We start from the raw sequence: 25859 nt of genomic DNA on the forward strand, positions 1-25859 counted from the left end.
AGTAAAGAAATAATACAGAAAGTATAAAACCATACTGAACTAGCCAAGAATTGCACAGAAACGTATTCAGAAACTCACATTTTTTGTCATCTCTGACAAGCAAATGCTGTGCAAGTTACTACAGATTCAAAGCCTGATATCCTTATAGGGCAGTCTCGCCCTGTCAGTGAATTTTCCCTTTCCTCATGCTAGGAATGTGACTTTAAACAAAACTACATAGCTGAGCTATGTTCCCACATCATCATTTAAAAATAAACTTACAATTGACTTTTTGTAAATTTATTTTCAAAACTTTTCTGTTGATTTGTATGTGTTCTTAATCCCTCAAATAAGTACAATGCTCAGATTATAGCCATTTACATAATTATTCATAATTAGCAGAGCTATCTGTGTTCTAGTTGTTATCTAGGACTTTCTGTTGATTACATGCACACTACAAAGCAGATCTCAAAAATAGAAGCTTCCATTTAATCTCCTCTGCATTACACAGAAATATTTGGCACTTGTTCATAATACATTAGCTTCTAAGTAACATAATAATAGAGCTAGCTGTCTGACTCAGGGCTATTTCTGAAGCTGCTAATTTGATTTTTTTCCAATAAACAGAAAACTTTCCCCATTATATATACCATTATGTGGCTTTTCTGCTTGCAATGAATTATCCCAGATTGCTACATAACTAGATAATCTGATAAGACAAATTTTGTTTGTTTCAAATAACCTTCATTCAAAGCATCCACTACATACAATGATGAATGAAAAGTGAGGACATAATGATTTTTTAATAAACATACCTTATATTTTTTACTGATTTATATGACAGTAATGTATTTTAGTTATCAAAAGAGGAGGTGTGTATGCTCAGGGGGCTGTACTAACACAAATCTATAGCACAGAAATGGCACATTGGTAGCTGGGCAGCTGAACGCTCAGGGACACTGATGTAAGCTTGGGCGGGTGTAGTTGTTCTATATTAACATCACTCTTTAGATATATTTACTTGGTCTACATGAAGACTTTTCCCCCACATCTAAGGAAGAAAAAAATACAGACTTCGCAGTCATCAATATTATAATGTCCATAAAAACATTGCATGCTAGCACAGCATGTAAATATTCTTATATCAATAATGTGCTTCTAGCTTAAGTCACAACTTTAAGATAACACTAGAGCTGTACACATTCTGTCCCATCCTGGACTTGCTTCTGAGCTCCATGGAACAGTTTCAAGGAGAGATAGGGGGAAACTTTTTTCATTTTATGCTTAAAGAGAATGTCAAACAGAGCTGAGGGCTTTTACAGGGGTAAAAAAAATGAGAATTCTCTTGTCCAGCGAGTACATGGAAACTTATTTGGCAATTCAAAATTTCAGATTTAGGTTTTGGTTTCATTATTAATAATGGCAAACTCTTTAAAAACAAGAAAGACTGAATTTAAAATTGAATTCACATACCTTTACTTACAGTGTTTTTTACTGTAAGAGCTGGACTAGCAATCATACACAATTTAGTGAAGGCACTGCTATACAACAGACTTGACCCTACACTTCTTTCAATTAAAAGCTCTGCAATTAATGGGGATTTTGCTAGTAAGGGTGCAATTTTACCTCCCATCCCTGCCCCCAAGCCGTCAAAGATCAAATAACCCTAGAGTTAGTAGCTCATTAAATAACATAGACTGCATAAACAGAATGTTTGGTTGGGTTCCAGTTTCTCATAGATGAAACACTAGGGCTGCTTAGTGGAGATTAGCCAGAATGTGTGCAATGATACATATTTTGCCTTTTAGGTAGCCACAAATCAAAGATGTGCAGTTTCTCATAAAAGATTTAACTGTTGTTAATAACCTCTAAACATACCTCCCAATTTCAGATGATATTCAGCTGATATTAAGAATGCATTTGCATTTCAATAATAAAATCAAGAAGAATCTGAGCATTCACTGCAATTACTGATCCCACATCTCAGATTTTGTTTGCTACAACAAAACTATTGACTTTTCAAGATATGAATCTGAACAATTCCTGCCAGAGGTTTAATGCTATTTTTGTCAACCCCTTCGGGAATTGAAGGAAGTTGCTTCAGAAAGACAGTCATTTTCTGGTCATTCAAATCCAAACCGAACATCATCACTTAGTGAATCTGAGAGACATAAATTAAATTATTACGATACTGTGCTTAATCTGATAATCATCTCCTTGGGTGTCAGAGAATCCACTAGATAAAAACAACAACAGTCCTTCTGATTACCACCTCAAGATTTGGCCACAATCTAGATATTGGGAAAGGAGTCAAAAAGCAATCTATACTTTGTGTAAGGAAACAGCAGAGATGATGGTGAAAATGCTAGTGTCAGCAGAGAAACAATGGAAAGAGTAAAACTTGAGAATTTTCCTGTAATGAGCACTTTCCAGTAGAATCCTTTTCTTGTTAATATTGCTGGCACAGGGTCCCATTCCTGAAGCTAGTGGGCTAACAATGCATAAACATATGACAACAGTTATGAAGCTTTCGGACCTGCTGTCCATACTGCTTCTTTTGTGAATGAGAAGAGGACTTTCACAATCACATTTAGAATTAATCATTTTCTCCAACAATTTAAGGAAGTAATATTTAAATACATACATTTCTTTGTTTCACCTTTCGTATCTGCTTTCATGAAAGGAAAGCAACTAATGACTGCTACAGACATCATAATAGCAGGCTTAAGTGATCTCACCTAAGCCATTCTGATTGCTGCCTTCTGAAATAGTAGAGCGTCACCTCTTCACCACCAAAGTTACTCTCTGTGGTTACAGCTGACAATGATGGGAGATGCACATGCAACTTCAGCTCTTTCCAAGTCACCAGCTCCTAACTGATGAGTACCCAGAGAGACCCCACATTTGTAACAAGCTGGGAACACTTTTCTTGCTGGGTGTGAAGAATCAGTGGGGCAGTTCAGGGACCAGAGGGGAAAGAATGTTAGATTGCCTACTTCCAACTCCCAAGGAGACTTAATCTACACTTTTTGCTACAGTCCTGTCTTTTGTTCTATCAACTGAAACATAAAATAATAATATAAACATTTATGCCACCTTATGCTACATGAGTCCTCATATTGACCCTAAGGACCCTAAATATAAACTTGCACAAACAGGCCACAAAGCAATGTAGGACCTGGATTGCAACACAAAAATACCACCCCCATCAGCTGCTCTAGAATTTTCAACCAAGCTAACAGGGAGAAGCGTACATTTCTGTAAGGACAGAAACATGCAGAGAGTAATCAAGCATCTGGAGATGGGTAGCATATGTTATGAAGGGAGTTGAAGAATAATAGATGGAAGTTTCTTGTTAAAGCAAGAAGAATGCATGCCTCTAGGCTGCAATAAAGAACAAGACATCCCAATTTCCATTGTCCTTAAGTAACCACTGCAGCCATCTCCACAGACAACATCTTTGTGGCATTAATATCATGCTATTATTCAGGCCTTCCTCTCCCAAGTACACAGACTAAACCTTCTAGTTGCAGGTTTGGTCACCTATGCTTTCATATATATAGGCCATATAAGAAAAATCAAACTCTCAGAAATGAGCTTATCTGTGTTAAGGCTTCCAAGAAATGCTTAGTTGGTGTAATTAAATTTCTTCAGCATTGTATCAACAAGAATTCTGCTAATAAAAGACAAAATTGCCTTTGTGGTATGAAAAAAAAATTAAGCTTACAAATGATTCATTATTTGATAAAAAAAAGAGATGCCCCACATACAGGAAGATAAGGTCAAGAATCTCTTGTACAAGATTTTTTTTTTTTTTTGAAGAGTTAGGGTACCATTATTTCAGTAATTGTGTAGAAATTTGGAAGCAGTTTTTGTTATAGAAAATGTCTTATGAAAAAAGTCCTTTCAGGCTGGAAAGGGAGTGCTGGATTATAAACCATGTTATGCAAGCCTGCTGCTCCAGAAGCCAAAACCCTGCCCCATCAATTGCATAACTAGCTCCAAGGGAGATCTGAGCCCTGCTCCTTAACGAAGGAGCCTTGATGGAAATTCAGCAAGTTACCAGCCTTCCCCCAGCAATAAACAAGGCATTTACTGTCACTTGGCATTTACTGGAGCCAATTGTGCACAATTTGATCCCCCCCACCCCCCTGCTTCTCATTTCACAGTGTAAACAAAGAAACAACTTTCAAAAAAATAACACTAGGCAGACTGTCTCCTGTTGACACTATTCTGATCTGGGAATCATATTGCCCCTTTGAAACGCTGAACAAGCCTGTAGGCTGCTGGTACAATTCTGAAAGGAAGTGGAAGAGGCAAAAGCAAAACAAGATGCTCTGCAATGGAATGCACTAAAGAAAACCAAATAGTTCAACCAATATTTAAATTCCTCAAGTGTGGGACAACAAGACCTACTGATCTCATCCTTAACAACTGAAAACACTACAAAAACCATAAGGCTGCTTTACATAGACATTTAAAAAAATGGCATGCTTCACTATGGACAAGAGACACCTTAACTGTTCAGTTACTATGTTTTTGCTATACTATTCTTTTTAGACTGTAGTGCTCAGTCCTGTTACAGGGCATGACAAACTGTTTTGCCAGGTTTGTACAGGTAAAAATATAGGTGAAAATAACAGCACAACTTTTGTTTCCCATGTACATCTGCACTGAGTCTTGATCCATATTAATATTATTCTTCCTCTATTGTTAGTACTGCATTACTAAAGCCTTTGCATGCATATTTTCCTCATCTTTACTGGTCTATGAAATGATTTAACATGCAGGATGCTGCATTGTTACTTTTCCATTACAGTAACAGGCAAAAGGAGAAAAGAAAGATACAAAGTCTATCTGAGTCTTGATAGCCCATTGGGCAAGTCTGGTCAACAGATAACATTTTCCATAACCAAACCACATGCAGGACTCATATGAATATGGTAGTTTATAAGCACTTCCCCCCTCCTCCTTATTTCGTCTTCCCTTGTCCTTCCAATCTCATTCAGCTTGGAAAGGATAACTAGAGGTTTCACTCAGACACCAGGCTGAATGTTGGAACAGACAGGTAAAGTTTGTTTAGATTTAGTTTTGCATGTAATCTTGTTTCACCCTTGATTTTAAAAACAGAATTCTTATGGCTGGTGTTACATTTTTATAAATACCACTTTTGTTAATTACTGTTTAGGGTAAAGAATTTTTGTAGAACAGCATGTAAATTTACATCAATTTCCCTACAGCGGCAGCTTTTCAAACAATAAGTCTTGGAAAAATAAAATTTTGTTGTTCATAAAATATATTGTTTTGTCAGTCAATCATTTTCTTGTAAAGAATTCAGCAGAACTGAAAGACCTGAAAAAAGACTGAAATAATGCCCATGTTTGAAGAAAGCAGCTGCAGAGTCACCTAAAAGAAAAATTTACCCACCATTCTTACAACATTATGTGTCACATTTGACTTGAAAAAATTAGCCACCATGCTAAAAATCTAGCCCAATATTTCTAAGGATCTATAAGCAATTAACTGTAAAAAGCAAAGTAATGTTACGGTTTGTAATATAGAACCCAGCAATTAAAGACCTGCGCACTAACAGGAAACACTCGAAGAATGGCCTTTTGAGATTTCAGTTTCTAGGATTCCTTAGATATGATTCAAAAGATTAAACTGATGAAGTTCACAGAGAGCACAAATCCCCCCCTTTCCCTTGAATCAGGTTGCACAACACAAGTGATTGAGCAACATATCCTAGCTACCTTTAAGATACAGTCAATTATCCTGGCCATGGCTTAATGTGAACTTTATAATAAATAGATAACCAAATGAAGAGATAAAAATTATAACATGAGATACATTAACAGGAGCATTATTCCATGATACACAATGCACGAGCTAGCTACAAGAACTACCAAATATCATTACCGAGCATCTACACGCAAACCAGCTGAGTAGGTAACTTTTCCCCCCTCACAATTAATTTTCCTATTATATTAATAATCATTAATCAGAGCCTGATGCTCCTACTGTGAGCATACAGAGGATTCCCTTTGCTGCTTTATTAAGATGACTACTTCACTTTCATTTCTTCCCGATTGCTTAAATATCCAGCTGCTTTGCTTTGAGATGTTAAAATCTCCCTGAAAGATCATTTTGGCCATACATGTTCCTGTAGCATCCTAAAAGTCACTTTAAACACTGGTGAAATTAAGTAATGCATGATCGATTGAACAGAGTTTAGCAAATGAAGGCTTTTTCAGCTATCACCTGAGCCTTCACATTGTTTTCTAATTAGTTACTGTGTTTGAATCTATGCCAAACAACACACCCTTAGCTAAGCATCTGTTAAAACTTTAGTCAGTAAATTAGTCAAGTTGTGCAATCCCTTTTAACTGTTTCAAATAAATATTGCCTTGACATTATTGAGACACTTTGAGTAACCAAAGTAAAACGTGTTCATAATATATAAACCTGAACTGTTTTCAATTAAAAAAAAACAAAACAAAAACAACCTTTGGCAGAAGGGTAGTGTTTCAAAAGCACTTATTTTCCCTTGAAATATATGGAATGGAGTCAAATAGGCAGTTCTGAAAATTCCATTAGTTGTACATCTGAATATTCAGTTTAAAAAAATATCATTAAAGCCAGAATTTTCAATGAACTATAGTGCTCTGGATAAATTGCTTATTTACAATCCATTGTTGCTAACGACATGCATTATATTTTGAGACATGTATATTCTGGAGCAAAGGATATCCAAATGTATCCTTGGTATAATTTTAAAGAAGTCAATAGAGATTATATCATACTGTAACATATAAATTATGATTTTGAGACAAAATATTATATTACCAGAAAAAAAAAAGACATTAGGGCAGGTATCCAAAGATAGAATACATTTGGGCTATGTCATAAATAAGCAACCTGTGAACCTTTATTTTTAATCTGCAATATAATTCTCAACCTAATTGTCTCCACAAACTCAATTACATAGGCCAAGTTTAGTTTCCACCTAAAGCACTTTCAGTGAAACAAAAGAAGTTACAGCTGCATCTACTTACAGGCAGGATTTGCTTAATGATTCTACTCCAGGTCAACTTCCTAAGATGTAGTTATTTTATTATTAAATATATATTATTAAATGAGTGCAAATATATTTTTAAGCTTAAGTATGTTGGTAACAAAGTGTTTTCTGGCAGCAATTAAGGAGCAGTTTGAATTAGGAGCTTATAACTACGAGTAATCTATAACCTAAGAGTAAGTAAGAGGAAGAATCTGTGGGGGAGAGCATCCAGGATGCATCTCATCAACTACTACTTTGTTGCAAGGGTTGCTAGTCTTCACAAAACCCTGACAAAGTGTCAGTTATCCATCCAGTCACCTACAGAGTAGACCTTGACAAATAATTCTGTGTAATTTATGGGGTAAAAGATCAGCAGGTAAGGCAACTGTATTTTACCCTGCATGTACCAGAGCATTTCATTTATTATCATATATAAATATATGTGTATATTATTTTTATATATATATAATAATTTGATTTGGAACAGGGAGAATACTAAAAGGACTAAAAGCAGGCTGACAATAGATCTTTAAACATGATTATCAACACTTGCAGGTTACCATATGATCCATTCTTGGATGGTGCCATTTATACTTTTATATGTGATCTAGACAGTTGCACAAAGTCTTTACTGGCAAAATCTTTATAGGATGGCAAGTTACGTTAATAATGTTAAACACATGGTTCTATGGTCATATTGAATATTTATATAATTGAGTGTACTACAATATATCTAGGAAGGAAGAAGGCAGGACACACAAATGTATGTTTGATATAGAAGCCATCCTGAAAAGCAACTATTCACAGAAGACCTGAGGATCATCGTAACTAACATGATTCAGCTCTTTGTGCAACCTTGTGATAAAAAGGGTCAGCAATACCTACATTAATTATTTTATTACTGCAGTAGTTATTTACGATGGATTTTTTGCATATTTGTAAACAAAAGTATCAAGTAGAAACATAATACTCTGCACATTTTTGGAAAGACAGCTTCTCTTTAATCATGATATCCATACTTAAAGAATGAAAATATTTTGGAATGCTTAAAGCCTTAACAGTAACACAGGAGACAGGAGGTTAACAAAGCTCAAGTTTGTCAAGGAAAATATTGACAGGTGACAGTCACTAAGCATGGGTATTTACGCATTAAAAAAACTTTTCAGTTTTGCAGATAAAAAGAAATGGATGCAAGACAAAGTCTACGTTACTCTTTCCTACCAATGAGGTTCCACTATTTTTGATAAACATTTTTATGAACATAGGTAAAGAAGGATCTCTCACCTAGCCATTTACTTATTAATAGATGGGTCTGAAAGGCACGGTCTCTCCTAATTCTCTGCTTGCAGCATTTAATCTCCCAGAATGCAAGAAGTTGGACCCAAGGACAACCACACAAATTATTGAGTGAACTACAATTGTCTGTCATCTACATGTCAGGCTATGTAATCTACTGTATGTTTGGCTATAAACTCTATGAAAGTACAATATAACTACCTTTACAAACTACATAACAGCATTCAGACTAATTATAAACACAGCAAAATGCTAGTGGCTTCTGGAGAACCAGACACAATGATTCCTTGAATAGTAAACATTAAGTATTTAAAAATATATTACTTGATTACAATTAACTGCACATAACGAAGAAGCCAGAGTTAAAAAGCAAGTCAGAAGTTTGCTTGATATTCAATAATTAAGCTGTTACATCAAGGTATCATTTTGCCTCAGGATGCATGCCAAGTAATAGTACGTATTCATACATACAATAGAAATATATACCCTAAACCAACTTACAACATATGGATCCAATGAACAGGAACATTACATCCTTTTCTTCCCCATATTCATTAAGAGTGTAACAGTATGGCCATGACTCCACCAGGCAAATCTTCTACATTTAGTGATAAAGAATATGCATATTGAATAAGGCCTAATAAATAGAACACCAATGTCTCTATTATCATATTCAAACAGAATTCACCAAGAAGTTGTGAAGTTCACTATTAGTACTTTTCTCTTCCACTTGTAGTTTCAAAGCTGCAAAATTCAAGCCCTTTCATGCTTTCGGTGTATTTCTTTACATTTTGTAACATGATCTACAGAACAATGCTAGTGTGATTAAGATTATTCTGTTAAAATGTATTATTTTGCATAGTGAAATGCATGGTATACCATTTCCTATAAACCTCAAATGTGGAGAACTATACCCGCAATAGGTTAAGATTTAGTGACATCCCCAGCAAAATAAGGATATTTCCAAGATGTATTTGCCTTAAGTTCCCTTTGTTATGATCAACAGTAGCACTTTCAGGCACAATTTTTTAATAAAGGAACTTGTTATATTATTAAACTGCCAGACCAGACTTTCAACAGATGGAGTTAATTAACAAATGTAGCACACCAAGCAGGCAAAGAATGTCTCAAAAAATCAGAGTTAAAAGCAAAACAGTAATACATGGAACTGATCAATTCCATATCATTTGCTAATTCTGTCACCATTAAGCAGATCTTGTCTTTCCCAAATTTACCTTGGTGACTAAACAGGCATATAATCTGTGAAATTTATACTCACTGTGCTAAAAAAGCCCCAGTGGCTTTCTGTTGGAAACTTTTTCATGGGTTATTTCCTGTTGATTTTTTCTACTTAGGTATCTAGCTAGTTTTCATTGGCAGGATTTTCTGTTGCCAAAGGACTGGAATGTTGAAGCTTTTACATTGACATGCAGGTTTTCTGCGTGTGTGATCTCCCTGTTTACATGCCCTGGCCATTCTGAAAATGCCAAATCAAATGGAAATGCTGCAGATGAAGATTATTTCCTTTCCGTAAAATATATGATAGTTTTGTTGTGTCGCAACAGTGTCTACTGACTAGCGTACATACATAAAACCAACATGCCAACAAGATTCTACTAATAAAAAAAAGCTATGTTTTAGTTGTTTCTGGACAGATCAATGTCATGCTTCTCAACCTAAATTTTACTCCACAAGAAACTTCCTCGAAGAAGAAGTTTCAGAGAATATTTCCACAATCACATCCAAACATGCAGCTGCATAGACTAAAATAATAATGAGAAAGCTCTTCAATATTTTTAACTTTACTGTAAGCTTAGCTTAAAAAATTTCAACTTGAACCCCTAGCAAACCTGCAGCTTGGTTGGTGTCTTTAAGTTGTGGGAAACCAGTCAACAGGCTTAAGTGTAATACTCCCATCCAGAGGGATTCAGGCTGGGGGCTTGGGTCAGCAGGAACCTTATAAAATTCAACAAGTGCAGCACCCTACATTTGGGATGGGATAACCCTGTGCAAGACTGCAAGCTGAGGACTGTCTGTGAGCAGTTGTGCTGAAAAGGAGCTGGAGATCCTGGTTAATGGCTGAACATAACCCTACAGGGTGCACTAGCAGCCAAGATGGCCAATAGCATCCTTGGCTGTATTAACAGGAACAGGCCCATAGATTGAAGGAAGTGACTGTCCCCCCTGTATTTGGCACTTGTTAGGCTGCATCCAAAATACTGTGATGCATTTTGGGTTCTCCAATCAAGCAAGACATTGACAAACTGGAGAGAGAGAGAGTTCAGCAGAGGACCACCAAGACAACCAGGGCCTGGTGCACTCATCCTGTGAGGAGAGGCAGAAGAGAGGGTGCTGATACAGCCTGGAGAAGGGAAGGCTTTGGGGGGACCTGATAGCAGTCCCCCAGTACCTACAAGGAGGTTATCAAGGAGACAGAAGCAGGCTCCTCACAGTAATATATAGTGGAAGGATGCAAGATAAAAGAAAAATTTAATCGAGAGGGTCAGATGGATACAAGGAAAAACAAACAAACAAAAATATCTTTTGAGCACGAGGACAGCCAAGCAGTGGAACAAGTTGCCTACTCTCAGTTCTTAGAGGTTTTCAAGACCCAACAGCATAAGGCACTGAGCAGCCTGATCTTGTAGCTGACCCTGCTTTCAGTAAAAGGTTGGACTAGGTGGTGTCCTGAGGTCCTTTCCAACCTGAATTAATATACAATTAGTAAGCAATATACAAGACTTGTAGTAAGCAAAATTGGGCCCTATCTTGCACTAATTGTTAACCAAAGTCAACAGCAGGGAGAATAAAAGACAGTTAAGATCTTTCACCAAAGATGCTTAGACTTCACAAAAGCATTCACTACAGAGAACATAAGGAACATAAGTTCTGATAAAGCCAAAAAATGAAAAAAGGCATTATTTTTTCTTTTTTTTTTTTTTTGTTTTAAATGGAGGAATAAGCATACTAGATGCTGGCTTTGCTATTCTGAAAATGAGGAATTCTCTTTATTTTTCCTTCAATAACAGTAAGATTTTGCAGTTACTGTGTTTATGGGAAATCTTGAATGCCAATTTGCATATATACAGCTATAAAATCTACCAATGCAGAAGGATCCCTAAAGCTCCACTGTGTTTTATTTACTTAGATATATGAATATTCAAGGACTCTACATAAGTATTTGAAGTTAAGCAGAAGTTTCTAGAGGCTGAAAAAAAATATTGTCTAAGAGTAATGGGACTTTTTTTATGCTTAGTACTTTATAAGCAGTGAACAACCATACATCTTTAGATGGATGCCTTGATTCTATAAGTGACATTCTATTCTTTTTTATTTTCTAATTCAAGATCTTATGTTTGCCATTGAGTACACAATCAGTGGGCCAAATAGAACTAATGTACAGAATCATCACAAACCATCATCAGCCTCTCCAATAACACAGTTATTGGAAAAAATTCAGTCATGGAGAAAATTTTTTCCAAAATTGAAAACAGCCAAACAAGCACGTAGGACTGGGCAGCTGATCTATGACATTAAAGTCAAATTTTAGAGTATTTAATAGATATTGGGAAGCATATAGCCTTGTGAGTTTCATTAACAAATAGCAATTTCACCATCATGTGGATTATTTCCAAAGGTTGCCTTTGTGGGCAAGGTTTTTCTTTAATCTCTAAACTATTTTTTTTGAGAGAAAACAGTTCCAGTAAATAGATTACAATGGGATCTAAGCATCCTGGCTCAAATAATGAAACCCTATACCGAGTGCCCAGGTACACATGGAGTCTTCCCCAGCAAACTCTTAACTTTACCCTATAGATAAACCAGGGGAAGGTTCTGCAGCACTACAATGAATGACCTCTTCCAGACCATATGCTCCTTCCAAGACCATATGCCCTTTGTGACAGTCCCAGATTAACCCAGTTTGTGTGAACTCAAAACCCGCACATGGCACTTTTATAGGCCACAGGAATAACTCAGAGCCCCTTTCTCTCTCAAAAGCCCCTAACCAAAAAACAACCCCTCCAAAAAACCCAAACCTACTCACCCCCTGAAATGCACCCCCCCCACAAAACAAGACACCCCTCCTAAAAACAAACAATCATAGAAAACATTTTTTTTCTCTTTAAAGCATTATAGACTTTCATTACATAGAGAAAGGAAAAGGTTTTTGGTTGGTGGGTTTTTTTTTTTTTCCTGGTCCAGGTGAAGCACAACCAAGGGTGGTAATACTAAAAGGATTTGCTTTATTAAACTAGTTAAAACATAAACCCCCAAATTAGGGCTCTTCCAAATTAAACCTAAACTGCAGACCAGTTATGACATCTCTAGAATTTAGAAGAACATGCTTGTCTGCAAGTCTCTTCATTAAACACACAACCAGTTTTGTTTCACAAATGAAATAATTGGTACATTCAAAATTCCATTTGCAAGTGCATTGGCTCTTGCAGCTTAATTAAATGCCTCACTAACTTCACACATCCAAGCATTTCTGCATGGTTGCTTCATATTGAACAATTCACAAGAAACAGAAATTACCACAAAACACTTCAGTAATCAGATATGCCATTGTACTATGTATTATTTTTGTGTAATAGAAACTGTGCTAATAAATAGAGAGGCAGCTGGCAGAGAAGCCTTTATGGTTAAACAGGACATCATCGCTTTATCACTGGTTAAGCAGTGGGGAATTCCTAAGGAGACAAACACTTGTAAGAAGCTTACCTCCCAACTGCCAGGCTAGGCAGATTAACAGCATTGTCAGTCACACCAAATCACCATGACTGTTACTTCACTTTTATGCCAGCATTCTGTTACTTGCTAGTTTTGTATTTTAAAACAAAAAAAAGTGTGTATCAAAGTTTCAAGTAAACTTTTATGCTTACTTTTGTATTCAACAGCAGTCACAAAAGGAGTTATGGTAGAGGACGAACTAAGGGCCTGGAAACCACTAGCAGAACAAAAGCTCATGAAGGAGATGGGGAGTTTGTCAAGAAGCTCTTTCAGGCCAAGAGGGCTCTGATTTCATATCAACCTAAGGTCAAAGAATTGGTACATTTAATGTGCCAAATGCATTCAGAATGGCTCTATGGTATACTTCACACATTGGAAATGCTCATTCTGCTTTGGAAAAGTATTATCCTGTGCCAGGTTTAGACAAAACCAGACACTCTGAAGTACACTGAAGCTTCTGTGAAAGCATTTCAACTTTGGCCTCTGCAACAAGATACTGAACTCGCTACCTTTAATGCCAGCAAGCAACAACTGAGCCTGACGCTCAGTATCTTAGTGCTCATAACTTTCTTACGGGCTCATTTATTTAAGCACCAAACAAATGATGAACCCTCTCTAAAAACAATCTTGGCCTCCAACAACAATTGCAATGAAACCAGCGCAGCATTCCCAACATACCTCAAAGTTCAGACTGCTTGTTCCTGTGCAGCCACTATAGTACAACCTGCTTCACATTTATGCCTCCTGCTTTGAGTCTGTTTTCTTAGATCCCTTCTATTTTTATGACAGCAAGTTTAATAATGATCAGAACTGGAGCTACATCCAGTAAGTTTAACGAGTCCACAGTTTCATTAGTGTGAAATCAGTCTCAAGACTCCCAAGGGTACAGTTGATCTTGCAACAACCTGTAGCCACATTTGGGGCAGTTTACATGGAAACGCCGCACAGCCACATGGCTGCAGTTGTGCATTCCTGTGGCATATGACATGCTGCTCCAGATGGTACCAATGGCATGGGACCTAAAGTACATTTACCTCCCACTGTAAATCCACATCTGATCTTCCTTTCCTAAGGTAGTCACATTTTGGTGATACTATATGTATGCAAAAGATGGGCTTTTCAAAATTGTAAGTGCTAAAGCCACACTTCCTCAAGTACTGGAATCACTGTGATCTTTCAGAGGTATTTATGTACCTATAAACTTCTGAAAATTCTGTAGAGCTCCTATCTGTATCTTTAGATCCTTAAGTGCCCTGTAAAGCTCTCGAGTACCTTCTGGAACAAAACCTGCCCAGTTAAAAAAAAAAAAAAAAAAACCAAACCAAAAAACACCACAACAAGAGAGAGAGAGAGAAGCTGAAACTCCTGGAGCACTATCCATTACAAATGGATGAGTTGGAGGTAAGGAAATATTTGTGTATACATTCACGTTGTCCACAGAATTATTCTAGAATTAAAAAAAAAAAAAGCAACTGGAAAAACCACGAAACCCCTGACTGATAGCTAGATAAGTATCATCCCTACTGAAAAGTAGAAAATAGAAGGATAAGAAAAATGAGGTCAGCTGGTTTGATTTCCTCAAATGCACAGTGTTCTTTCTTAAAATTATTAAACAGGTTTATTACATTAAACACCAAATCACAACAGGGAAAGAAAATTTATAGTGTATTACTATCACTTTAAAAGTGCCTATATACATATTAAGAAGCAAAAACTGTATATAGAAATATATATGCTACATTTAGTGATGCAAATATTACATTTACTTTTTTTTTCCTTTTTGCAAAACTTTGGAAATATTATGAAGACAACAGCCCAAACAGTATAAACTGTATTTTCTCTACTAGATTTTTTTCCTATTATTTTATTATCGATTCAAACTACAGGTTTTCCAAATTGCCTCTTTTTGCAAAAACCTTGACTTTTTTTCACTTTAATTTCTCTCTCCATCAACAGAAGTAACAATATGTACTTCTTAGTAATAATTCTCCAGAAATTACAGGTGGAAGGTCCTCTGTATATCCCAAGAATTATCATTAGTCTGTAAATACTTTGTTCTGCAGCACCTTTAAATGGATTTCTTTGGGAAAAACATACACAGACGAAAGTTCATTCAAGTAAGCGTGCTAAATTATATCAGGGCTGATAGGTTTAACTAGCTCAGAGAGAAATATTACATGTAACTAGCTCATGCGGTATTTAGGCACCTGAAAACATCAACGAGAATCATAGCAAGATTTTCAGTACTTATTTTTACTTTCAAATTCTACTCTGAAACAGAGTTCTCATGGGGAATCAAACCAACACAATATAAAAACAGGTCTACCCAACCACCTGCTAGCTTATTTACAAATAAACCATAAATATCTACTTTTTTTTTCCACTAAAACTTTATGATATACCCTACTATTTAAGATGCGGCAAGATGACTAAAGCCAACATACAAATGGACTTGCACAGACATACAAAAACATCACATTAAAAATTGTCCTTATAAATTAAAAGTTGGTCATATGTTTTTTCAAGTTCAAAATTCTGGCTCTCTGTTGCTGGTTCAGTTTCTTCCACCTCAGTCACCCATCAACGCATTAGAATCAAATATAAAACATCATAGGTTTATACCAAAGCAATAACTTATGCAGACTGCTAAAACAACAATCAAAATTATAAAATAACTAGAAAATTCAGAGGAAAAAACCCCAAACCTTACATGAGAAAACAGCTATCAAACTCTTCATACACCTGCATCACCTTCTCAAAGTTTTCGATTCAGAATGCAGTCTTTATGATATGGCCTATCTTTTACTCTGAATTTGCAGGTCACATGGCCCAGCAGAACCTTAATTCAGCTGGGTCTCTCAGGTACTTCCACAACACCAGTTACCAATCATTCCAGTATATATTCTGTTCACCTGTGAGCTAAATTACCTTGTCAGTGCGTAGCCTTGCTTTAAGAGTCATAGGGGAGTGGAGTATCACAGGTGTCTTCAATATAATGCTTGTAGAAAGCTTCAGGGAACAATGTGGTTGAAGAGAGAACACAGCTAAGGTTGCAGCCTATCACAACAGGTGCTATGTTTTCTCCCCCTCAACTCTGTTAAGAGATGGTGAAATCCTTCCTGTTCTTTTTTCTGCCTTAGCAGGCAAGTCTTGGAAGCAGCTTTGCCTTTTTGCAAGTGCAGGGATTGCAAGTGTTGCCCTGATGAGCTGCATAATGATACGTCCTTATACAAACCTGCACACCCTCTAAAGCCAATACCTGCATAACATAAGAAACACACAGAATGTATCATAGAATGTGTTGGGTTGGAAGGGACCTTTAAAGGTCATCTAGTCCAACCCCCCTGCAACTAGATCGGGTTCCTTAGAGCCTCATCAAGCCTAGCCTTGAATGTCTCCAGGGATGGGGCCTCCACCACCTTTCTGGGCAACCTGTGCATAACAGAAAATATGCACCTATTTCCTACATTGTTCAGTAGCATAGAGCGTCAAATCAATTAGTAGAACAGACAATTCTCAGAAAGGCAGATCAAATGTTAGGAAGTGTAAAATTTTAAGCCTGTTAAATTTGTACAGTAGGATATGATTTAACATCCAGCTCCTTCCACAATTACAGTCTGTACAGAGACAGAGTGAGATAATAGCATTGACTGTGGCAGTTTATTAAGTTGTTAAAACACACAAACATAATCTATTCTGAAATAGAAACACGGTTTGCAAATATACTGTCATATTTTCACTTCTGGAATAGAACTTGCTCCATATACCCACTCAGTGTGTTTCAGAGACTTTTGCTGAACACTGCTTATGGTATTTCCCACCCTTCTACACAGTGATGTCTGATCAGACCTTCTGCTCCATGGCTGCATTCACTTACCACAAGATAGCCTTAAACGAGATTCTAACGGACACACTTTGTTCTTGTTTCACCCAGCAAGAAACTGGAAAGAAACCTTCATTACTTCAAATTTTTATGCCTTTTTTTTTTTTTTAAATAGTTTTGTAGCAGAGTGTAGAACTATTCACTTTATTGTGTAAGGATGTCATCCTTTGGACTGGAAAGACCTTTCTAGATAAAACAGCATACAACCTTTACTGTTTGTTTGGATACCAAACAAAGTACCTCATTGCCCAACAGCTTGCCTTTAATTTAGCTGAATTCATCTTATGTATGCGTGTTTCTGTATGTTTACAGCATCAGGAGATATTATCGTAATGAAACTTTTTCAAAGTACACCTCCCCTGTATTTTATAGGAGGGAGAGAATAGGTGCACGCAGCCCTAGTATTTAATCCATAACCACCACAACTAAATAGCAGTCCTAGTAATGAGAAGGTGTCACATATACTTTTAGTGGGAAAAAAAAGATCTAGATTCTACTTCTGTCTCTGCCACTACAGCACTGGCTAATCATTGGTAACTCTGCTAACTCCCCACCACTTCTTCTCCTCACAGCTAAGGGCTTATGAACAGATACACACAATTTAAGACAGACTCCCATTACACCCTTCTTACTATGTATCTCTCACCATTAGTGCATTATGATACAAACAAAAGACAAGCAAGAGCCTATCAGTGAGGAAAGAAATAAAAAGCCATAACATTTTTACAGGAACATTACAAACTCATTTAAGCTGCTTTATTAGTTGTATATAATTAAATATCGTATTAAAAGAAATCATAACCTCCCCTCCCAAATAGCTCCTCAAGCAGCAATTACATTCACCTCCTACCAGAAACATTTGAATAATGTCCCTGAAAGGCTCTGAGACTAAACCCACCAGATGGGATAGATGAGATGTTCTGGGCTTTTGCATGAATTATTTCAATCCATCATAATTTGGAAGACTCATAACTGCTGTAATACTGGAAAGCTTAATTTGATTTCCATTTATAAAGTAGGGCTTTGATGGATGCTGTAAAACAAAGGATAACCATCTAGCTACTATATCTTTATCTTCTCTGCATTTTTGTTGACAGCAGAGAACTGAGTGCCCTGACTCACGACCTACAGCAGTTTAAACCAATATGCCAGCTGTGACAACTGAGAAACCAACACACAGCAGCCCTTGCAGTAGCAAGGGCAGCTGAAGTGAATGTCCCGCAAGTAACATCAGTAACATTTTAGGCCGCTACAACATATACTGCTTATGAATCAGAGCTCAAAATAATTTTTAGTCAAAATTAATATAATGAATTGTTTAAAATAAAAATAATTGTATGCACACACTGAATCAGTAGAGACTCTGCAAATTAATTTCATGATCACACTAACATCGCCTTGAATTTTTAGTGCTATTTCCTTACTCATTTACTCAAAAGTCAGTTCTGGCTCAGCTCTGTAAAGGAAACAAGTTTGAACGTTGGGAAGCTGAGTGTTGATGTTATGTGTTTCACATTAAGTTACAGTCACCCTTGGAAATTTCTCTTTAGGTTAGGTACTAGCAGCTGATAGACATGCATGCCAAGAGAATAAAAATTTCGTTAAAAGCTAAAATATAGCAAATTCTGTTTCCCTAGCATAAAGAATCCTTGGGTAGCTACAAATGCAACAGAAAACATTAATTTGTTTCCAGTGGACATCAAATATTACTATTTTAATGCCCCTTCACTTCAGAATGTCAAGAATGTCCTTGTCCATATTCTTGGTGTTCTGCCAGTAGGAGATCTGGCAAAGGACTCTGATGTGCTCTTTTTAATTCAAGGCCCTCTGCTGCAAAGATCTCCCACAGAAAAGTATTTATAAACCACAATGTATCTCCTCCTCCTCTTGGAAAATATTGCCAGACCTTCATGCTCTGCCTTTTAGATATTTCCAAATTTCTTCTGTCTTTGCAAGACACACAATTTACCCGGGTTCAGTTGGATTCAAGGTGCAGTAATGCTTCTCGCATAAAGAAGTCAGACTCAGACTGGCTTCAGCATCATCACTGGCTGTGATATCTTCTCTGATTTTTAATGTAATCCCTCTGAATTTATTTTTTTTATTTATTTTTTATTTTAAAATATAATTTCTCATGCACTGATATCAACTTTTTGCAATCAAGAAGTGTCCGACAAGCAGATTCCTGGTGGCAATTTTCAGTTCAAAGAACTTGTATCAAAGGTAAATATATTGCTACCAATTTTATTCACATCTCAAACCTAAACTAATAGCAAACAGAAGAAAAGTACAGTCCCTGAGCCAAGAAGCAAATGAAACCTAGCATATAGCAGTAAGGATACCAGTAAAGGTCTAAAACGGTACAATAACCCATACCAGTGAACTTCTGCACTAAGTCTGAGTAACTGTGCCAATATTTGTTATGTTCATACATCATTCCATTACATTCTACCTTTCCTTCGGAGGCCAAGCTTGAAACTGTTTACCTTTATACTGAAGAGTTAACAAGTGGCTCCCTCTACTGTAACAAGAATGTCAGTACTGGTATTTCCTCCGAGAAACTTTTAAATTGTTTTGTGACCATCAAAACCATTATATAAAATTAAAGAACTGAAACGCTCACAGTCTGGATTAATCTTTAACATTTGTTTTTAAAAGGGTGTGTGTGTGTCTATACCAACATACATGCAAGCCAGCCTTTTATTTTTTCCTTGTATTTTATACTAATAGCCTCTGAACAATATTTTGCTCAAAAATTTTCTCTTAAAATTAATAATATTAAGACTCAATACTTCGAATGTTGTATGCTCATTCAAAAGCCAAGTGGAAAATTTATACATTACTTTAGATTTGAATCACAATGATTCCTATACTTAGCAACAAATGATAAGAAAATAAAACTTAATTGGCGTATTTCAACAGAACTATGACATCTTTGGAGCATAGTTTCTATTTTTTTATTAAAAATACGTAATATTTTAGTTCTTTTATGTACATTGAAAGTATAATTCCTGAAACAGTTAAAAACGTACTGAAGTGGAGACTCAAAAGGGGAACCAACTTATTCAAAACCAGTTTCCTCTTAAAAAATGCTTCCTTTGAATTTGCCATTTAAAAGGATATAATGCAATCTTACAGAATTTAGCTAGACATAAGGCAGACAGCAAAACTTGCTTTTTCATACACAGCTGCATAGTTTAAACGGTACAATGGAATGCATATACACACAGGTGAAAAGTGTATATACCTACAATCCATCTGTTTTTTAAAATTCATCAATTTTTTTCATCCCTTTTACTTGAGCATTGCAGTATTTCCACTGTATATATGGAATTACATACCAACATATAGGTATAAAATTGACCACACACAGTAGCAGTCAGGTGCACTAAAAATACTTTGTGATTAGTTGTGCTGCTGTAAGGCCCTTGGGTTTACATTCTGTGATAGAGGAGAGGAACTGAATGTATCAGAGACACCTAATTTTGTAACCTCCAAATACCAGAATACACTAACATAGTTTATACTGCTTCACGCAGCAGATTAGGTAGTCTTTGCATCTGCAGAGTAATTATTATTTTAAACCATATTTATGAGAATAACAGGTCCTATACATGAATTATAGCAGAGCTACAAGCTTCCCAATAAAACAGAGCCATCCAGAACAAAAATCAGGCCCAGATCTAAAAATAGCGTTGGATGTAGCTACAAAAAATTCCAGCAAGAAAGGCATTCATATCAAACACAGCTCATAAGGGTTGATCCCTGTAATTTTCCACTCAAAATACTGCTTCTAGTTGTGCTTTTTTTCCCAGCAACCAAAGGTTGAATAGCACAAAACATACTTTAGGAACAGACTTTAGAGAAAGAAATAAAGATTACAACATACGTATATTCTCACATCAACACCTTAAAAAATTAACACGTACACAACCAGGATACACATAAGTGAAAGAAGACAAGTTCTTCAAGAGGCATGTTTGCACATGCAGGCAGGCTCCAGGCAGTTTAAGGGAGCCTATAGCTAATATCAGACCAAGTGCAAAGAGAGAAGGCCATTTCCCATTAAAATTAACAAACAAGGCCCAAAAAAATCACACTGGGGTTCTGTCTTCGCTCGATTAAGTAATTGTGTGACTTCAAAGTGATTCATCTATTCCTGATTAAGTCCAAGCATGAATATTTATTTTGGCATAAGACCATGATACTTAATATTTTTCAGGCATAGCTCAATCACTCGGGACAAGAAAAACAAACCCCCAAAATCTCTGCCTCAGTTGCAGCAAACCAATTCATGTGAACAGAAGCCCTGCTATATACTGAGGTAAAAAGACTGAAGCCCATCTTCTTTACTACTGATAGCTACAGAGTTTACACAGCATTTACACCATTAAATCATAGCCCCAACAGGGAACACATTTGATTGTATCTTTTAGCAGTTATTTAAAAACAGAAGTACAGTCTTGACCTCTCTGACACCCCTCACTTCATATGTTCAGCACAGTGAGCTACCTGCAGTTTGCCACCTCATTTTAATACTGACATTACTACATTTTGTCAACCCCACTAGTGCAGATAGAGCAGTGAGATTTAAGCTCACCTAAAACACATACCTACTGGGGAGCTGCCCTGTACGCAGCTGAGGCCTTTGCTGTTACCACACGGTCCACCACTGGGCTTGGCTTGTGCTCCCTCATCCACCGTCGCTTTCCCACCAGCCTCTCTCCCCTCAGCATCTCGCATAGCGTTCACTCTCAACCTGCCTGTTTCAACTACAAAATTGGGCCAAGGCACAGAAAACTGGCCCAGCTGCTACCCAGGCTGCCATACAAGCTCGCAAAGCCTTCACTTAAGCACTGTGTCAGTCACCAGCCACTGTCACGGCCTTCCTGCTTCCTCATGCCCCATTTCCCTCCCTGCCAGAGCTCACCTGAGGTGAAACAAGATGGACGCCCTCAGAGGCCTCATTTTCCACAGTAGCAGGGCTGGGATGAGGAAGCATTTACCAAGGACCTCATTGCTGTGGGGAGGCTTGGGAGTTTGGTCACCACTTCCATCCGCCATCCTGAGCAGTTTTAGGCAAGTTGGTTCTTTCTTGTGCCTCAGTGTCTCTGTTCGAAAAATGGGAATGATTATGCTGGCCACCTGTGTGGAATATTTTGTTTGATAAGAAAAAAGATAATTGTCAAATCCTCTCTTTGGCAATTCTGTAGTTCCTCATGTCAAAGCCCTTTTCTTTCATGTTTTCCAGCCGTTAATATCTAAGCGCTGTCTCAGATCTATCTATAAAAAGAATGGGAATTATGTAGTAGTATTTGCACTACAAATTGACCCTCTGCGTGCTCACTCTCTGTGTTAAACAAAAGGCAATTTACAATTATGTTGATAGCTTATCATTAATAGACTAGGGTTTTTTTGTAGGCAAAAAGAACATGTGGGCACTGGCCGTATACCCAGTGGGTTACCTGTTGCCCACAGGCACTCTATTGTCCTTAGCAAACTTGTGAATGGACCTACATAATGCTCCTGTGTGCGTGGAAAAAAACTTTTTTAGTTTTGTAACAGTCTCTTCCTAGAGATTTTTACCTATTCATGTTAAGGTTTTCATCTTAACTTTTTTCGGTGAGGAACAGCTTTCCCACATATCACAGTATTTTGACAGTTTCTCATATTTTTCTTTCTTCACACAAGTTAGCATTAGGAAATACCATTTTGCAAGAAATTCAACAATACATTTCATACTTTTAAACCGATATGCTTTTTCTCTTAGGTTCAGTCAACTCTGTCTTCCCAGATGAAGGTGCCTGGAACACACAAGACATTAACTCTGGTAGGAAAAAGAAAGCCCATATACCACATCATGGGACACTGGGAAACACAGCATGAAGACGCTTTATGGTGTTAGCTCAGGTCCAGCAGGAATGACAAGTTCAGGCTCATCATCAGTGCAGGACTTGCTTGCAAAAACCACGTCACTCACTATATGCTTCTTTTGCCAGCACAGAACCCAACAATATATCTGAAGCATGAGCTGTCTGGGATTGGCAGCAATGCAGGAAGCAGCGTAGAGAGCTCTAAGATCATCACTTAGAGCTCAATCCTGCTGGTCCCAAACTGACAAATGCAGAGTGCCTTGGGTACTTAACTACACCGTTTGCTACACAAGGATCACAGCAGAACTAAACCACAGTTACGCGTTTGTTATCACACAGACAACTACTTGAATGCACTCAGGTGATAATGACATTTTATTGCTTTTGTATGGAGCTAGGAGATTATACATATATCCAGGAATTGGGGTTTTTTGTTGCTTATTACTGGGTCTTGGCACTTTTTTACTATCATGAGTAAACTCAGGGCTGTTCAGGTAAAAGTAGTTGTATCTACTTGGAATTATGAACATCTTCCCTAGACAACAGGGAAGTTCTGAGCAAGATCAAAAATATATTCCTTTATCTTCCCATTTCAGTGGAAATACCAAGAAATTGAAAGCTGTATTAGTGATACATACCGTATCACAGAAAATTAGTTTTTTCTAGGGATCAGGAACATTCTAGCTACATTTGGACTTCAATTTGACCTTTCCCTCTACTCATTCCACTCAGCACTTTGTACAGTTGATAAAGGAGAATCACAGACCAACTTTCTTGCATAAAAAAGCATATTTTGTGATTAAAAAAAAAAATCAAAACAAAAAACTTGTTCTGTTGGGCCCATGAAAGCTTTCTTGGTTGCTGTGTTTCATGTAGTGCTAGTTCTCTTGTGCACTGAGAGAGGCTGTTTACAGATTTTATGAACAGCCATACTTGCAGTAAGTAGGCTAACAGGGAACTAAGAACAAGTGAAAACAAAACTGAAAGACACTGATGGTTTTGTTCTAAGTGCAGTTGAGATGCCACCCTGGGTGTTCCTCTACCATAGCATTGCCAACAGCTCCACCCACTTCCCTCAAGGAAAATTCAGACCATACTGGTTATGTTTTTCATCTTCCTCGTTAACAGAGATGCAGTGTTTAAAACTCAAAGCTGAAGGCACAATAGAACCTAAAAAAAGAGAAACAGAAAATAAAGAACCTTTGGCCTCAATTGGTATCATTTTACAGGAACTTCAGCTGTTGACAGCTTGCTTTAACATCCCGCAATAAGCTTCTGCCACCAAAATCAGTTGATTTGTCAAGTCTGTCCTCTATCTGGGAAAACTTGGTAAATTTACAGGTTTTAGCTAGCTACTCTTCCCAGCTAGGCTTCTTGTGTCATGAAAACATGATCAGCTACTACTCTGCTGAACATTTGATGCTACATTCCTCTTTAATTCCTTCCAAATCGGATGTTTAGCACAGAAGTGAAATCTACTAGCATTAACACAGTTCCCCCATCCACTGCTAGCTAGTAATGTTTACATACTTCACCATGTCTCCCACACTAGATAGTAATCAACATGGTACTTATCTTTTGCAGCTCCTGCAGTGTCATACTCCAATTTTTATCATCTTCCTTCCTTGTGACAAACAAATGAGAACAAAACCACATTTATTTATCTGCACTTCTGTACTGCACAGCTGGTTTCAGTTTGAGTATACTAATGTGCAAAGGAGACATTTTCCATTTCCTTGATTCTCCTGATTGCCTCTAGAGGAGCTTATTAGGAATTAAAAAACAGACCCAAAGTTCCTATGTCTCACTCCAATGTACAACTAAGCACAATTATCCAATTCACCACCACTGTCCTCCGTGGGATCCTATCCCTGTTAAGGAAAAGCCCTTCACTGGCGGTAATTTATTCTCTTACTACTTATTAAAGTGATACCAACTCCAATCAGTGACAACAGGCTTTAGGAACGTAACAAAGTTTTTATGGGGACAGAACCTGGTGCTCACGTAGCACTTAGTAGGCAAGCACTGCTTCTTGGCAAACACGCGGTGGTCAGAATGACTCTGCCTATCTAATTTCCCACTCATTTTTATAGAAAAAAATAATTAAGATTTGTCTATTTGGATGTAGAAACATATTTAAAACCTTTCTTTATTCTCATGTTTTTGAAATGCTGTAATAACTGTTCCTAATGCTTTTCTTTTGCTCTTGCTGTAATCATCTTTCAGTTTTCTCCTGTTGAGGGAAGATCAAGACTTTGCCTTCTGTTTCTGACTTCACAATACATGTGAAAGGGTCATGCAAGATGACAGACTTTCAACACTCTTATTTCCTCAGCATATTTCAGCTCTTTTGCATTTAAGCAAAGACTGATTTCAGAATGCAGGGAACTGGAGAGAAAGCCACTATACTTACGCTTCAGGGCAAGGCTCAATACGTCAGAAGTTTAACATGGGCTCTGTAGCCCACATTTTCTTTACAGTCTGATTTGATTTTACTGATGTGAACACTTGGCACCAAAAACCTGTTAAAAGGAAGGTATAACAGACTTAAGCGTGTACAGAGACATACACCCACAGTAATCTTCACTTTGCTCCTGCTCTTGAAAGTGTTCCTATTGGTCAGCTTTCATAAATTATGGTTTTTTTTGCACCTTACTTTTGGGATAGATCCCAGAACAGATTTAAAGGGGTGGAGCTGGCAGTTAACTCCAGCGTATTAGCTCTGCACGAGACAGTATGCCATTTCTATATAAACAGCATCACATTCTGTTCATAGCTTATCACAGCACTGAGATTTAGAACAAGTAGGGCAAAGACAAACGGGTAACAGCACAGGTTGTTAAAAATACTAAAATTATTCTGGATGGTCAGAAGAATTTCCAATTTAAAAAGCAAGGTAGGTATCACGGATCTTTTAAAGCATTATAAATATCTTCTATTAAGGAAAGTTGTGAATTTACACTTTCTAACTGAAACCTTCCCTCTCAACTACTCTAGCATAGTATCTCTCAACCTGAATGAACAGGCAAATGGATTTTCT

General features: G+C 37.1%; 1 protein-coding gene across 5 annotated transcripts in view; it reads right to left on the reverse strand.

Moving 5' to 3' along the window:
* The window catches only part of SIAH1 (siah E3 ubiquitin protein ligase 1), a 77891-nt gene extending 52224 nt beyond the window's left edge, over positions 1–25667 (reverse strand). For 2 of the 5 annotated variants that reach the window (XM_074583074.1, XM_074583073.1), the window contains exon 1: positions 21560–21870. In XM_074583074.1, the coding sequence (XP_074439175.1) occupies positions 21560–21689 (130 nt within the window). In that variant the 5' untranslated portion in view covers positions 21690–21870. The other 3 variants (XM_074583078.1, XM_074583077.1, XM_074583079.1) reach the window with 2 other exon arrangements.
* Between the last annotated feature and the right edge of the window lie 192 nt (positions 25668–25859).

Source organism: Larus michahellis, chromosome 4, assembly GCF_964199755.1.
Source record: "Larus michahellis chromosome 4, bLarMic1.1, whole genome shotgun sequence".
Taxonomy (NCBI): domain Eukaryota; kingdom Metazoa; phylum Chordata; class Aves; order Charadriiformes; family Laridae; genus Larus; species Larus michahellis.